Raw genomic sequence first — 16,717 nt, forward strand, 5'->3', positions numbered from 1 at the left:
TGAGGTCACCCCTCAACCTCCGACACTCCAGGGAAAATAGCCCCAGCTTCTTCAACCTCTCCCTATAGCTCAACTCCTCGAACCCTGATGACATCCTTGTAAATCTTTTCTAAATCCTTTCAAGTTTCATAACATCTTTCCAATAGCACGGAGACCAGAATTGCATGCAGTATTGCAGTAGTGGCCCAACCAATGTCCTGTACAACCGCTACATGACCTCCCGACTCCTGTACTCAGTGCACTGACCAATAAAGGCAAGCGTACCAAATGTCAAACATATTTGATTGAATATCAGAACAAGTTCAAGCAACTGATTGGAATACACGTGTCTTTATGTTTAATTCAACTTTGAAGGCTTCCCACGAGTTGGACCGAAGAGTCTGTTTCATACTGTATAACTTTGACTCTATTTCTACTTTCGTCAGGCACAATCTTCAGCCTTAAAAATAGGGCACCCTGTAAACCACTTCGCCGCATTTCTTTTTTGATTGAAGTTTGAACTGTTGCAAAAATAGCTTTTAATGCTTTTTGTAACTGAAAGCTTCATTCTTTTGGAATTCCTTGTTCCTTATCATATTCGTATTTGCCTCTCTGAGACCTAAAGTATATTGAATTCTATCTGCCATACTTTTTGCCACTAGGTGAGACAATGTTTAATTTGTGGCTCACCTCTGCATCACAAACTGCAAGACAAATTGTGGTCACTGTCCTGCTCACACATAGTTAAAGCTATGTCATTATTCCAGCTGTTGTCCATGTAACTGACTCCAATGTTACTTGGATCTTTGCGAAAGTCTGATAGAAAGCCTTCCTTGGCGACAATGTGGTGCACACTAGGGAAACCCACATCTGCAACCAGATTGAAATCCTGTCGGTCTTCGTGAATATACTGATATTTAATTCATGTGCATCACTAAACATTTACACCACCTATCCGCTGTGCTGCATCATGTACAGATGCCTTTCATCAGTTGCTGTGCAATTAATGATGCAGCAATTCCACATGTACTCATGTTTGGATGACAGATTTGTTGCAGTTTTCGATTTACATATTTTCTGGAAAGTGGCTTCGTGGGCAAAATTGAAAAAAACTCTGCTGAGTTCTCTGCAAGAACTGGTATTTTTAAAACTACAGCCCTTCAGAGTTAAATGGAAATTTTTCTTGCCCTCAAATATTCAGGGAACTTGTGTATCCCTGCTTAACATATGGTCCAAAAATGATATAATTACCCTTCAGCATGCAGAACATTTTGACAATCCTGTTGAAATTGTTTAGTTGCACTGCAGACTTTCTATTTTTCAGCTCATGCATCTTCTGATGAACTCGAAACAAATGTATTTTAAGGAGGCTTGTCGACCATTTATTGATAATATTCATTTGTCACTCCATTTTGTGATGACTGCCTTTTGAACTCCCAAGTGCTTGGGATGCTGCCAAATAAAGAATGCAGAGTAGTATAATTTATATTTGACTCTGCCTTGTTTCAGCAATAGCATTATCAGATTCGGAACATCATACACTTGAAACGCTGTTTCCGAATCTTGAACACATCAACTATGCTGACCTGCAATAACATGGAATTGTTGGAGGTGACAATTTTCAGATTGCACATAAAAACAAGGGCCTAGATTCTAATTGTCAAAGCAGGCAATTTCTTGATATCTTCATTATGAGTGTGGCATCAAGAAACCCAAGTAACTCAAAATCAACATGGTTGTGGTTGTTAGAAGTCAGTCATCTTAGTCACAGGACATCTGTGCAGGAAGTCCTCAGCATAATGTTCTAGGCCCCTCAGTTGCTTTTTCAATAAGCTACCTTCCTTCCCATCAGTGGTCAGAAATGGGTATGTTGGCTGATAATTATGCAATGCTCAGCACCTTGTGTACTTCCTCAGGTATATGCAGAAAGACATGGGCAATATTCTGGTAGATCTGGACATGCAAGTAACATTTCACCATCGAAGTGAGAGACAATGACCATCTCCAACAAGGGAGAATCTAGCCATTTCCCTTGAAATCCGATCATATCAGCATGTCTGAATTTCCCCCACTGTGAACACCCTGAGTTACCACTGACTATAAAATGATCCAGATCAGCCATATAAATACTGTTGCTGTGAGCAAGTCAGAGGCTCAGAATTCTGTGATGGGTAAATAACCTTCTGAGCTGTCCTCTGTATACACAGTACAAGTCAGGGGTATGATGGAATATTGTGTACTTGCCTGAATGAGTGCAGCTGCAATAATAATCAAGACTCTGGGTGCTGTCTTGAACAAAGCATACTCCTTGATTGGCATCTCATGCACATTTTCAACATGTCACTCCCTCTGGCAAAGACACATAATTGCAGCAGTGCATGCCATCTACAAGATGCACTACAACAATTCATTGCTGCTTCTACAGCAACATCTTACAAATATGTGACCTCTACCACCTAGAGCAACACAGGCAGTAGCTGTCTTGGAACACCTACACCTGCAGGTTTCTTTCCAACAATACTATCCTCATTTGGAACTATACTGCCTTAACTTTGTTGTCACTGGATCAAAATTCTGGAATTTGTACCCTAAGAGCATTGTTGGTTTAGGTGCACCACATGGATTGGAGCAGTTCAGAAAACTGCCTTTTTAAGAGTAATTATTAATAATATCAATATAGATTATAGAAACTTTTTAATATATCCATTTTACCAAGGATACGCAAATGCTGTGATGAGATGAATAAATTTTTTTTTAAAAATCTGTTGTACAACTAAATGTATAAACTTTCCAGATCTCCATACAAAATAGTTTTTAAGTGGTTGCCTGAACAAATTGTCACCTATTCTTTGTTTTCAAATGCTGTATAGATGGACTTTCAATACAAGCCAAGTATCTCTTCATTTATTTCAAAGGCTATACTGATGTCTTGACTTTATACCAATATGAAAACTGAAACTCGGGGTCAACATGACAGTCTAGTGAATGATGAGATCAAAGATTGTTGAATGCTGAAGAGTTTGTCATCTAATCATCCACTGGATAACGTACTGGAATACAACTGAAATGTTTCAAAATGCTAGTCAACAACACCTCTGATCTGTGCACAAGCATGACCCCGACCTTCCCGTAATTGGTCATGTTAGCACCGCATACTGCTCGCATGCCCACTTGTCTGCCCTCAGCATTCTGCAATGCTCCAGCGAATTACAGTACAAACTGGAGGAACAAGATCTCATCTTCAGACTAGGCACTTTACGAACTTCTGGACTTAATATTGAATTCAACAACTTCAGATTGTGAACTTACTCGCATTTCTTCCCTTTTTTTAAGTTTTATTTTTCGCATTCTCTGTCACCATGTCCTCACTCCCTCCCCCACTCCAGTGGGAACATCTGTTCTTTCCAGTTTGGCAGTTGGACACACCATTGTTCTCCCATTCTCACATTCCGATCACTTAATCTGCACTATCAACACTCTTTCTCCCCCAGCACTCAACCCCACACTGTAACATAAATACTGCCCCTCCACACTTCACATCAGCTCTGATGAAGAGTCATCTAGACTCAAAATGTTACTTTGCTCTCTCCACAGATGCTGCCTGACTTGCTGTGATTTCCACCTTTTTTGTTTCCAGTACAGATTCCAGCATCTGCAGTTATTTGCTCCTCTGTTAATAACTTGAATCTTTTTTTCTTTTACTAATAATACACCCTGTAATATCTTGCAGTTTCTTGTTTGCACTAATACCTATGTTCTTCACTAACGCTGGGACATTTCAAATGTACTGTTAAAGTGTATAACTGAGTTGTTTTAAAATCTAAGGAGGGTTTCTGTTGCACTTTCAGACAGAGTTCAAGTTCCCCACCACTTTTGGATAAAAATAAATTCTCTTCAACTCCTCTCTAATCCTTTTGGAAGTTATTTTCAATTAATACACTGTTCTGCATGATGCCAATAAGGACAAAAAAGAAAGAAAATGGTGGATACAGATGTCAGAATTAAGTTGGATTAGCATTTGTATACCATAAATCTACAGGGCCATGGAGATTGAGCAAATTAATGGGAATGATGAGATGGCTTTATTGAGAGCTGACATAGACTTAATAGGTCAAATTGTCTTCTCTCATGACTGTTAACTGGTGTATTTTGCTTCAAATAATGAATAGTTTTTTCCTAAACATCATGTTATAAGCATTAATTCACAAACTGAACAAATAAAAGCGTGGACACAAGAATAGATATAGTCTAACCTTGGTACCAGCCAGAAATGTTGAAAACTTGTTTTTGACCAGCTGAAGTGGTCATTGTGTTTGTTAAACCATCTTTTTATTTACTCACCATTGTTCTTTATCCTAATAGGTAAAAAGTTATCCCTGAAGCCACAACTTCATTCCAAGAAAAACTCAAAATATTATTGAACTGATTTTGATGACAATTTTTTTTTGGTTCACAGGTTGGAACTGGAGGATCTGCAGCTGAAACATAACTCAACTCTCAAACAGTTAATGCGAGAATTCAATACACAACTAGCTCAGAAAGAAGAAGAGCTGAATATATCTGTCAAAGAAGCTATTAGTAAGTATAAGAACAAGAATAATTTTGAAGATATTTATAAATGAAAGGAATATTGTATCACCTTTAAGTAGATATTTGTTATGCTGCTCTTGTCCTTATCTCTTTCCACTTGTGATTGAATTCTTTAGCAATGATCACAGATTTAAGAAGGTTACCAAGCTATGGAATGGTCTGTAAAAATTATTTAACCTCTCAGAATGCTCATTGTGCAACAGGAGTTATATTATCATTGGGAGGTTTATTGCTTTTAAAAGTAAGGGAGGTGGAAGTGAAGTGTAAATGATAATCAGGCAAAAATAAAGGTATGTTTGTTTCAAACCAAACTCAAGCCATTGAGGACAAAATTGAGCATTGTTTTCAAGTTCATTTTACTGCATGCTAAGGGTGAAGAATGCTCCTTTTACTTTGAGTATGTAAAATTTAGAGTGAAGGCCAAGCCTTACAGTAATTTTTTTAATGGAAGTGGAAAATAGCTTCAAAGAAAATATTTTGTCAGCTGTGACTGATTTGAAAGCGCACTCACCTCTGAGCCAGAAGGTTGTTTGTTTAAGACAACACAAAAATTCATGCTGACGATCTAGTATATTGCTGAGGCAATACTGCAGTAATGAGATGTTGAACTAAGGCTGTTTCTGACATGGATGAATTCAAAAAATTCATATTACTCAGTATTCAGAGAAGTGTAGGGAAGTAAGAGTAATATCCCAGTCTCCCTGCCAATATTTAGCCTTCAAACGTGGCAAAAATTGGGAGCTTTCTGTGCACAAATTGGCTGCCATGTTTCCAACACTGCAACATTTCAAAATACCTTATCTGCACAGTGATTGGGATGGATAGGCCATCAATGCAAATCTATTTTTCTATCACATGCTCATCTCCTTAAAAATTGGTGTGTGATATCTGGTATTGAGTAACTGATGATGAAAAAATATTATGAAATATAGTGTAGAGAAATTATAATTGTTTTCAGTTTATGTAATCATTTTGATCATTAAAAATTGTTTACTCAGTAATATAAATGGTTATAGATAATTCACCGTCTGGAAATAATGTGTAAAATCCTAGTTTTAGTTGTTTGATGAGAGTTGAAATTGAACTTTATACTGGTCATTTCAGTAATTTCTTTTCCTGTAGAACTAAAGCAACAGAAATTCTTTAGCTCCATTTATCAGGAATGATCTTGGAAATGACTGGGTTCCAATATACCAAGCTCATAGGATAAAAATACAGTAAAGTACTTATTAACCGACACCTATGGGATCAAAACGTCCAAAATCAATGTAAAAACCCACAATAATAGAAATGTAATGCAAGGTGTACACACATCACTGTTATATTTTATTTACAGCATAAATCATTTAAATAATAATGCAACTTTGCCTTAAATAAAACTTATTGGCAGAGAGCCTTCTCACTCACACCTCCAACTAATTACCTGGACATCGCAGACATTGCAATAATACATTAAGTCTCTAGTATTTAAGATATATAATTTTTGCCAGTTTGTTAAAAGTGCTGGCTCGTAAGGTGCCAGTTAAAACAAATTTTGCTGTACATGTTTATTTTTGCATTTACAACAGCCAGAAAATTGTGACCTCCATCAAATTAGCTTATAGGTATGGAAGTATATATCATGATGTGAAAAGTACTTGTACTTTTAGTTTATTCAATGTACCTTTGAATCCACGAGCAGCATTTACCAATAAAACTATTTGTAAAGAATAGCCCAAGTTGAGATAAATCAAAAAGTCTTAAGTACAGCCGCCTGTGTACAAGCAAGGACAGTGTTTTGAATTTGGTAAATACAATCTGTAAATCAAGCTTGTTTAAAGGATTTCAAAGGATCAAAGGATGCATCCCCGCCTCCTTGACCTGTCTGTCTTCTCTCCCACCCATCCGCTCCTCCCACCTCACTGACCAGTCCCCACCACTGCCTAGCTACACTCACCTTTACCAGCTTCATCCCCGCCTCCATGACCTGTCCGTCTTCTCTCCCACCTATCCGCTCCACTATCTACCTGCTATCACCGCCCCCCACCGCTCTCTATTTATTTCAGAGTCCCCTTCCCCTCCCCCATTTCTGAAGAAGGATCCCGACCCGAAACATCAGCTTTCCTGCTCCTCTGCTGCTGCCTGGCCTGCTGTGTTCCTCCAGCTCCACACTAACACTTTTCCAGGCTTCACACTGTGGACCATTGCAGCCCAGACTCCTTACTCGTAATTGCTGTCTCTTCTGGAAAAGATCTTTATGATCTTATTCAGCTTCAAGTCTTCCTAATACTGTGCCAAGATTTAACTGCTGAGGTTTAGCAGGTGATCTCAGCTTCTCAGCAGTTCAGTCATGAAGTCTGGCTTCAATGAAGTCATAGGAACTCTTGTGGTACAGTAGTAGTGTCCCCACCTCTGAGCCAGCAGGGCTCCACAAGGAAATTAATTAGTGATTCCCCTTGGGTTTTGTAAGGGTTATCATACAAAATGTTGCAGGAATTCCTGGACATCGTCTGCTTTCAAATAAATATTTTCCTAAGCGATATTTTTTCCTTAAACGGCAATTGTTTTATTAAATTATATTGCTCTTAATTGATTTCTGTCCCATGGGATGGGGTGAATTTGCTTATTTGTAGCTGCAGAGCTAATCTGTGAAACTGGAATTTAGCTTCACCTTGTTGACTGCTGGGTTACTTGTCCTAGACATATCAGGTCTTTATTACCTCAACCAACAGCTATTCTTCATATATCAGCATTCATATCTATGTATTTCACCCTGCAGATCCCAGTCCTCTGCCATATGAATACTGTGCTACTGGATTCTTTTTTCATAGCTTTTGGGAACCAAGCAAGAGTAGGCCAGTTAGGATTTGTAATTTTGAATGGATCATATCTCTGACCCATTCAACTTCTGACCTTTTATAAATCAGTGGCACATTAGCTAGTTTATTTCGTATCATACTTAGTCATTGGATTTGTATCAAACGATATAATCATTTCCTTTTTGAACCTGAAATATACACTTAAGCATAGTAGAATCAGATACATTTCCTTATTTTGCCAGGCAAAGCCCAGGAAGTGGAGGCAGAGCTCCTGGAAACCCATAAGGAGGATGTAAACCAGCACTATCGCAAGATTGCTGAAAAGGATGATTATATACAAAGGATGACAAAAAAATATGAAGAGATTTTGCAGGTATGTAAATGCTCATGTACTAACACTTATTTACATTTCTTGATTGCTGAGAAATGTCATCTGCGTGGGCAAATTTAACCAACTAATCCCCATATTGTTAAGTCAGGAATTTTAAAGTCATAAAATGTGCTCAATTACTTACTGTTTGGTATCTGGGATTTCATATCAAAGTTGAGAAATTAATTAAATGCAAATGGAAATTTGCTGTGTGGAAATACTAATGGTAAGTTGTTAGAAAAGTAGTCAACTTTATATATACATGCAAGTGCGTGCACAAAGACACACAAAGCCAAAAACAAAACTTATTGGTAACACTCAGCAGGTTTTGCAGCATCTGTGGAGAGAAGGTCAAGTTAATATTTCAAGTCCAGTGACCCTTCTTCAGAACACCAGAGTTCTGGCGAAGTCATTGGACCGAAAATATTAACTGTCCTTTCTCTGCACAGATGCTGCCAGACCTGCTGAGTTTTTCCAGTAATTTCTGATTTCTAGCATCTGCAGTTCTTTGATTTTATTTTTGTACAGTCAACTTTATTCTAACTGTGGCCACATGGCACTTATAAGCAGGAAGTATGGCATTGTGGTCATGTCACTGGACAAGCAATCCAGAAGCCAAGGTCAAAGTTCTGAGGACGTAGGTTCAAATCACATCTTGGCAGAATTCAATAAAAAGTAACATTAAGAGCTGGCCTAATGGTATGTAACCACTGTTGATTGTTGTAAAATATAGTTTATTAATGCCCTTTTAAGGAAGGAGACTCTACCATCCTTGCCTGGTCTGCCCTACATGTGACTCCATACCCACAGATTCTTAACTGCTGTTTGGGCAGTTATGGTCAGGCAGTAAATGCTGAAGTCCATCCCATGAATAATAACAAATATTTTAAAAATAGACAAGCACTGACAGAGGAGGCCAATAGATCACAGAAACTTGTAATCCAACTCATGGTACCTAACTGCCTCTTGAATGGCTCTGAAGTTTTTGTTTGCCACTTTACCTAGCAGAAGACCATAAACAGTACTGATCGTTCTTTATGTGAAAGGCAACTTCTTTATAGCAATCCTGAGCTGGTCATTCCCCAATTTTTATCTGCTTCATTATTGTAGAACCAGAGTTAAATTTGAAATAGTCCTCAGGTTTAACCATTTTTTTTCATGGTGTTATATGCACATTCCTTCATTAATGCCCTTCTTTGATTCCTTGTCAGGCTAAAAAGTTCAAATTTTTTAAATTTAACTCAATTGTGTCCTCCGGCAATAAGCAACAACCTGTTTTCACCACTTGCAGAGCTTGTATATAGTGATTCAACTTGATAAGAATATGTTCGAAGGGCTGAATAGTCTCCTCTTGATCTTAAGTCCTGTGTTCCTGTTAGTGCAGTAAGCACATTGGCGTCAGACTTGTATTCCGTTAAATTTGACAATACAGCTCAGTGTTTAGTGTCTCCTATCTCTCAGCCTCTTGCCTAGCTTGTTTGATGTTCATTAGGTATCCTCTGCCTGTTTATCGTACTTTGCTGTGTAGAATTTCATCTGCCATTATTCTTTTCATGTTCACGTTTTTGTAGGTCTTTCTGATTCCTTCAGTGGTTCATCAGGCTTTACAGTTATTCCTTGCCCCATTTTATTATAATTTGTAAATTTATACTGTGGTTCTGATGTGAATTTATCAATGAAACAATAGGGAATAACTGAATGCTCGGGTTTTTGATTCAGTAACGATCCGCCTCTATCTATAATCCATGTCTAGTTCCCGTTGCTTTCTTTCTTGCAGCCAATTCCTTATGCATTTCCAGGTTTTACCTAGGCTGTTCTCCTTTTAGTGCCAAAGGAAGACTGTATGCTAATTGGATCACTTATCTTGCTGTGTTAAAATGTCCAATATTCATTGATGTTTCATTACCCAATGGAAATCAATGAAACCTATGGTAGGATTTGTGAGCAGTATTGTATTTATATTGACCTTCTACATTCATATGGCAGTACCAGGCATTATATTTATAAACAGAACTGCCCAGCACATTTTCTGCATTACAGAAAAGGTAGATGAAAGCTCCAAGAAACTTTGCAAGAATCATGTATATATTGTTAGTTATTACTGAAATATGGGCTATGCTGATGTTAGCCAAGAGTCCACCATATATGAAATACCTGTTGCTGGACAATAGGCCAAGATGTGCCATGTAAGTTTTTCTGTAAAGGAACTTTGCAAGTTCTTTGAAGAATAAGACAGCATGTGCCTGTGTTCTTAATCCTAGTGTTGATCTTAACCTTTGTCTTTCTTTCTTCACTTCCATTCCCAAGACGCGATGAAATGTGCATGAGTAAATGTGATTGTAACTTAATAATTTTGATGTTTTTAAGTCTCGAGAAGAAGAAATGACTGCTAAAGTGACTGAACTGCAGGCAGAACTAGAGGAGTTAAGAGCCCAGCATCAGATGTTACAGCTTAACGGGGGAAATCAGAATATTGAACAGGTAAAGTGCCCTAATTGCTAATTCTGTGATAAGCATCATAAACAAATAAGACAAATTCATCAACTAGTGCTATGACATAAAATATTTGAAAACTTTGCAATTGAGAGTTACCTCAGCATACCTGCTGAGTTATACAACATAGGAAAGATAAATAACACCAACTAAATGGTGAATTGACACATGCTAAATATAAACTGACAGTACATCCAGCTGAAGGTCTATTAGGAATTGAAAAAATCACCCACAATAGATTTATTTTTTAAAAAGCTGACTAACTCTGTTTCCATCAAAATTGGTGTTTTCTGGATCTATTTAGGATTTCTTTAAATTATGTGTGCTCAGAAATGCATTGAGCTGTAATTTGAGCCATATGTTCTACCCAACTTAAACTCTCCTGATTCTGCTGATCTCTACTTGGAGTAGGAAAGGCTGCATCATAGAAGGAGGTCATTTGACCTATCATATACACACTGCATCTCTCCAGAGCAGTCCGGTCACATACCCACCTGTTGAATCCTTGTAACCCTGCAAGTTAATTAAGTTCAAGTACAAATCTAATTTCAATTTGAAAATATTAATTGTTAATACAATTCAAGAAGTTTTCCTTATAAATGGAACAGATTTTGATGCCATAAAAGAAGTGTTCAAAACTACAATAAATACAGAGCAGGATTCGAGAAGGAGAAAGAAAAGGTCACTGTCAGACTTCAGTTATGATGACTTTGTATCCTGCTGTGTGTGACGTTTGCTGTGGAGGAGTCCGAAACCTATCACAACAGCTGGAAATTTAATTTCAATTAAATAAATAAATGTGCAATTGGAAAGATAGTAATGTGACCAAAAGACATACTGAATTGTCATAAAACTCTATCTTTTTCACTGACACTGCTGCCCTTCTATTGTCCGGCCTATATGTGACTACACAGTCAGAGCAGTGTTTGAGTTAGGCTTGCAGTCTTCTTTTCTAAGACAGTTAGAGAAAAGCAGTAAATGCTGGTTTTATCCGTGACATCCACAACCTGCGAATGAGGATAGTTGTTAAAGTAGAAATTAGTATGCTAAATCTTCAAATCAGCTTTTACAGCACACAGTTTTATTTTATTCACTAGTAGAAATGAAGGATCAAAACTATAAAATAGAATTGGGGAAATTTTCAGAAGCGATTATTTCTTTACCCTTCTAGATTAAATCAACATTGAGTTACATGTTGACATTATTTCAAAGTGTTGCTAGAACTGTGAGCAAAACCTTTGAATCTCCCAAAACTGGCAACTGTGGACTGAGTTTTTAAGGGATATCAGCTCTCAAGACATTTCACAATACCTGTGGTGGAATGCATCATACTGAAGCTGGAGAGTGCTTTGGTCAGGTCCCAATTTAATATCTGTGTTCACTTTAGGTCACTTAAGCATTGGAGAAAAAATCAAAATGGAAGATTTGCAGTGTAGTTCTGAGCTGGGTTGAAATGTGGTCAAGGGTTGTTCCAATCACACACATAGGAAATAGCACGCGCAAAGTAATTAATTAGTCAGCATGCCACTGCATTGTTCAGTGACTCTTCAAAGCGTCAGTTTTTTTTTCAGTCATTTAATAGCACTTAAAATGTTTACATGACTTGCGATTTTCAGATAACCAGATTTGAGATACTGTTCGTAGGGCTGTATTGAATTTGGAAGGAGGTTACCCATTGAAAATCTCCTTGAAAATTAAATTCATCTTTAAAACAATATGCAAAGTAGTTAAGGCATATTTTACCTGATTTTCAAGAAATGGCATTGACACATTATCTGGTTTCTGGGAAATGGGATTCGCAGTAAAACATTTTTATTGATGTGCATTGGATCCAAAAGGTGTAAATATTATTAAATTCACAGTCATATACTTAACACATTATATTTACCTTTGCACGTAACATTTCAATAATGCAAGAAAAGTGAAGATGTCCCAAAAGCTAATTATAGCTCACCTGTAGGATCTATTTTTATAAAATGTAATTGGAAAAAATCCTGTTCTGCTGACTGCATTAATTTGTTACTCTTAAGAAAATCTCTATTATGGGATCATACTGTTTATTCTTGTATCTCAAATACAGTTCCTACCATATGTTCTTTATCACTTCTGTTTTCTATTGCTAAGACTTCTCTTTTTCTAAATGTGTATTAACTTCTGTAAATTGGAAACTCAGCTGTGTGAAAGCCTAATTGAAGATTATTTTCTTTACAGCTTTTCTAGTGCTATACTTTATTCTGATAGAATTCATTCTAAGTTTTAAAGATTTTTATATTTCATAACATCACAAAATCCATCACAAATGACCTTTTTTACTATGCTACATTTGAAATAAGCAATAATGAACCACAGCTTTCTCTGCCCATCTTTAACTCTTGAGTAACCTACATAGCTTAATGCTTGTGTACTTGTGATTTTCAGACTTTGTGACTAAATTCCTTTAAGTAATGACGCCTTCTTAATCCTTCTAACTTCTGAGAGGTACATTTAAGGTATATAAATTTTTTTCACTTAATGACCCAAGGCAGAAATATGCGCTAGAGGATCAACAATACAGAAGAAAGATTAGAGATCTCATACCCAGGAATGCCCTTGGCTTACTGAAGTTAAACATCCCAGTTTGAAGGCTTCTGCTATGTAGAAAGATTTGTTATTTACCCAGTCCTTCGTTATCAAAATCTCAAAGCAGAGCCAATGTGACTAATACTGCTGTCCTTATCAACTTTTGACATGCTTGTCCCTACAATCCACCTCCAATGATTTCCCACTGTTTCCTGGGACTTGCTTGGTTCTATTTTAGTCTACCAAATTGTGGCCAGAGTATTGCTTGTCATAGCTTATCTTTCTGGTCTTCCACTATCATTCCTGATGTTTTCCAATGTATCCTTGGCTTCCTCTATCAGAATTCTATCTTGATATCAACCAAAAACTTAGCTTTAGCTGAGTGTCAGACCTCTTAAACAAAGGGATCCGATGTCCTGATATTTGAGTCACAAAATGTTAGTGGGTAGGTGCAGCAAGTGATTCAGGAGGGTTTTCATTCAGGAAGGCAAATGGAATATTATCATTTTTGCATGGGGAGTGGAAAAAAAAGAAGGGAATAAAAACAAAATACTGGAGAAACTCAGCAGGTCTGGCAGCATCTGTAGAGACAAAATCAAAGTTCATATTTTCAGTCCGGAGTGTTTGTTCCAAAGAAGAATCACTTTAGATTCAAAATGTTGACTCTGTTTTTGTCTCCACAGATGCACTTTTTGTTTTAATTTCACATCACCAGCTTCAGTAGTACTTGCTTTTATTTAGTAGGGAAGTTTTGCAGCTGTACAGGGCATTCATCAGATCACTTCTTGAGTAATGTTGCAATTTTGGTAGGCATATTTGAAAAAAGAGGTGTACCATTAGAAATGGTTCAAAAAGGTTCACTAGACTACTTTCCTGCGTTGAATGGATTACCTTATGAGAAAAGGTTGGCCTGTTTCCATTTGAGTCTGGAAGATTGAGAGTTGATCTGACTGAAACTTAAGGAATTTTGACAGGGTGGATTGTGAAAGGATGTTCCTCTTTGGTGAGGAAGACCTAAGAATTAGATGACACTGTTTAGGAACAAGAGGTCTCCTATTTAACACAGATAAGGAGAATCTTTTTCATCCTTTAATCTGTAGAATTCTCTATTAGAGAGCAGTGGAGGTAGACTATTGAACATTTTTAAAGAGTTAGGTTTGTGATAGACAAGAGAGTCAAAGTTTTATGAATGGGAACATAGGATTGGGCTAATTCAGACAACAATGATCATTGAAATGGCAAAGCAAGCTCAAGAGGCCAAACTGCCTACTTCTGCTTCTAATTTGTTTATTTGTCAACATATTAGGACACGAGTATTGCTGGAGAAGGAAGTGTAATTGGATGGAATGCGGCTTTGTGGAAGTGAATTATGTTTGTGGGCAGGAGAGCAGTGGTAAATCTGAAAATCCTGAGAATGCAGAAGCCATTCCAATCTTAATAGAGATTACCATTTTTTCTTTCTTCTTTTTCCACTTGGTTGCCAGCCACGTTGAAATATTGAGAAAGCCAAGAACTATTGGGACACTCGGTAACCAGAAAACATTGAAAGGTTGAGGTGGGGGTGTCACGATCGGAGTAGATTAGCCCTTAAAGAGACCTTTGAGAGAGCACTGCTTTTCAGAGCAGACTGGTAGTAATGGTGAGGGTGTTTTTCTTTTGGGTGGAGTGGGATATGAGCATGGGATTAGGTTTGAGAGTTGTCGGTGCAACAATTACAAGGGAGGAAGGATTGAGAGAGATTAAAAAGGATGGTGTGGAAAGGGAATGGCCAACCACAGCAGAAGACTTGTTTGTAGAATCAGAGTTAGGCTCAGCTGCTCCTTCTGATCTATGAGCAGTGCTATTTAAAGATACCACTTACTTGATGGAAACATTTGCTTCTTCCCACCTTTAGCTGCCTGTTGTTGAAATCTAGAATATCTGCTTCATCAGTGTTGAATTCAAGCAACTGTTGAAATCTGATGATCAGACTCTCATTTGCATATTGCAGTTGTATTCCCATCTGTCTGTTGCAAATTTCTCATGCATTCAGACCTGCTGTAATTAACATTGGGTAGGTATGTTCATGAAGGATTAGACCGGGCACTTATAATATTGGATGCCTGTCAAGATGGCAGTTTAAAATAGGTGACTATTCCCCACATTATGTTTTATTGCCTTGAATATATCCAATTAGATGACTTATTATATTATCTGGAGACTTGAATTGTCTGAGAATTTGCAATGGAAAATGCCAGAAAGATTTCCACTGATGTTATACAGTTGCCAGAGACCATGTTGATGAAGAGTTCAAGCATAATTATGCCCTAAAACTACTTTATTAGTATTTTTATGTCTGTCTTTTTGATTGCTTTTATTTCAGGAATGTCCATTAACAGTGACAGAGCTGCAGGTGAGACAGTATGAAAACTTTTTGATGCCAGTTCCTGGCTAATATTCAAATACTGTTATCCAGACAAAGCTAGTTTTATATAGTACAAAAACAAAGTTGCTGGAAAAGCTCAGCAGGTCTGGCAGCATCTGTGAAGGAGAAAACAGAGTTAACATTTCGAGTCCGGTGACCCTTCCTCAGAAGTAGTTTTATATAGTATCTACAGCAATGAATACATATGTAAAGCATTCTCAAGTATTATTTTATTATCTTCATTAATATGGTCAGTAGTTCTATACATGTTTTTTTTTCCCCAAAACTTTGTATTTTGGTCTTTCAGATCTACTTGTACTTAATAATTTGATTTTTGTTAAAGTGCTCATAAAATGGATGCATTTTTTGTCACCCATTCCTTGTTGTGCTTTATGTTTTGATTTTAATACTTGAAATTATATTGCTTGTCTGCACTTATTCAGTTATCCATATTGTTATAACTGAGTTTGAAAGAGTGCATTGTTGCTGTAGTCACAACAGTTCATGGTCACAATATAAAATAAAAATACTTTTCCAGTAACCAAGATGACCAATTAAATACCTTCTCTATATCAGGTTTTAAACAACGGAATCTATCAACCAGGTTTTGTTAATAAACACAATTTTTTTAATCAAAATAAAATTTATTCAATTAAGATACAGTGATTGGTCAAGATAGTCAGTAGTCTGCATGGGCTTTCTCCGGATGCTCTGGTTTCCTCCCACAGTCGAGTGATGTGCAGGTTAGGTGGATTGGTCATGCTAACTTGCCCATAGTGTCCCAGGATGTGCAGCCTAGGTGTGTTAGCCATAGGAAATGCAGTGTTACAGGGATAGGGTAGGGGGTGGGTCTGGGTAGGATGCTCTTTGGAGGATTGGTGTGGACTCAGTGGGCCAAATGGCCTGTTTCCAGACTCTGGAGATTCTGTGATTGAATATTGAAGTCTAAGTATTTCGCCCCATAAATATCCCTAAGACACATCAGCAAACACAGTGGAAAAGGAAAAGAGGGGAAAAAAAGATTTCTCTGCAGTTTAGTTTTCTAAACAAAAAACATTTTGGCCAAAGAGTTATTCCTGAAGTTAAAAATGTAAGATGTGGCAGAATTTGTTGCTCTGTTGTTCTGGAAAATGTGGTCACGTCATGAATTATGCGTGGTTGTTTCCTGAAGTCTTGCAGGCTCAGTTTGCTCAGGAAATACAATCTTAAGATATTCTTTGAAAGCACTCTTTCAAGTGAACATTTAGGTTTGATACTGAACTGATATATAGAGGGTTTTCTGTCCAGAAATGGGAGAGATCATCTGGGCTCCTTTTGCATAACAAACTGATCTCCAACTCAGCTGTTTCTTAGCAGGCTTTCTCTAAGTCAGCTCGATAGAACAAGATCCTCTCCAAACTGTCACTGTTCAAAACAGAGCCAGCAAGTTCTACAGCAAAGCAAGCAGTTATTACCACTTGTGCAGTTTCTAAGAAGCCTTTTTGTTGCAACATCACAATAATTATGACTTCTCAAACACAATTC

The 16,717-nt window shown here is 37.4% G+C and overlaps 1 protein-coding gene across 2 annotated transcripts in view; it reads left to right on the forward strand.

The window, feature by feature from the left end:
- golga4 (golgin A4) overlaps positions 1-16,717 on the forward strand; it is a 128,498-nt gene that overhangs the window by 85,395 nt on the left and 26,386 nt on the right. The window contains exons 15-18 of one of the 2 annotated variants that reach the window (XM_048595648.1): positions 4,436-4,557; positions 7,610-7,740; positions 10,105-10,218; positions 15,152-15,181. In XM_048595648.1, coding sequence (XP_048451605.1) covers positions 4,436-4,557; positions 7,610-7,740; positions 10,105-10,218; positions 15,152-15,181 — 397 coding nt within the window. The remainder of the gene's footprint in view (positions 1-4,435; positions 4,558-7,609; positions 7,741-10,104; positions 10,219-15,151; positions 15,182-16,717) is intronic. The other variant, XM_048595649.1, reaches the window with a different exon arrangement.

The sequence above is a fragment of the Rhincodon typus genome, chromosome 4, assembly GCF_021869965.1.
Source record: "Rhincodon typus isolate 14 chromosome 4, sRhiTyp1.1, whole genome shotgun sequence".
NCBI lineage: Eukaryota > Metazoa > Chordata > Chondrichthyes > Orectolobiformes > Rhincodontidae > Rhincodon > Rhincodon typus.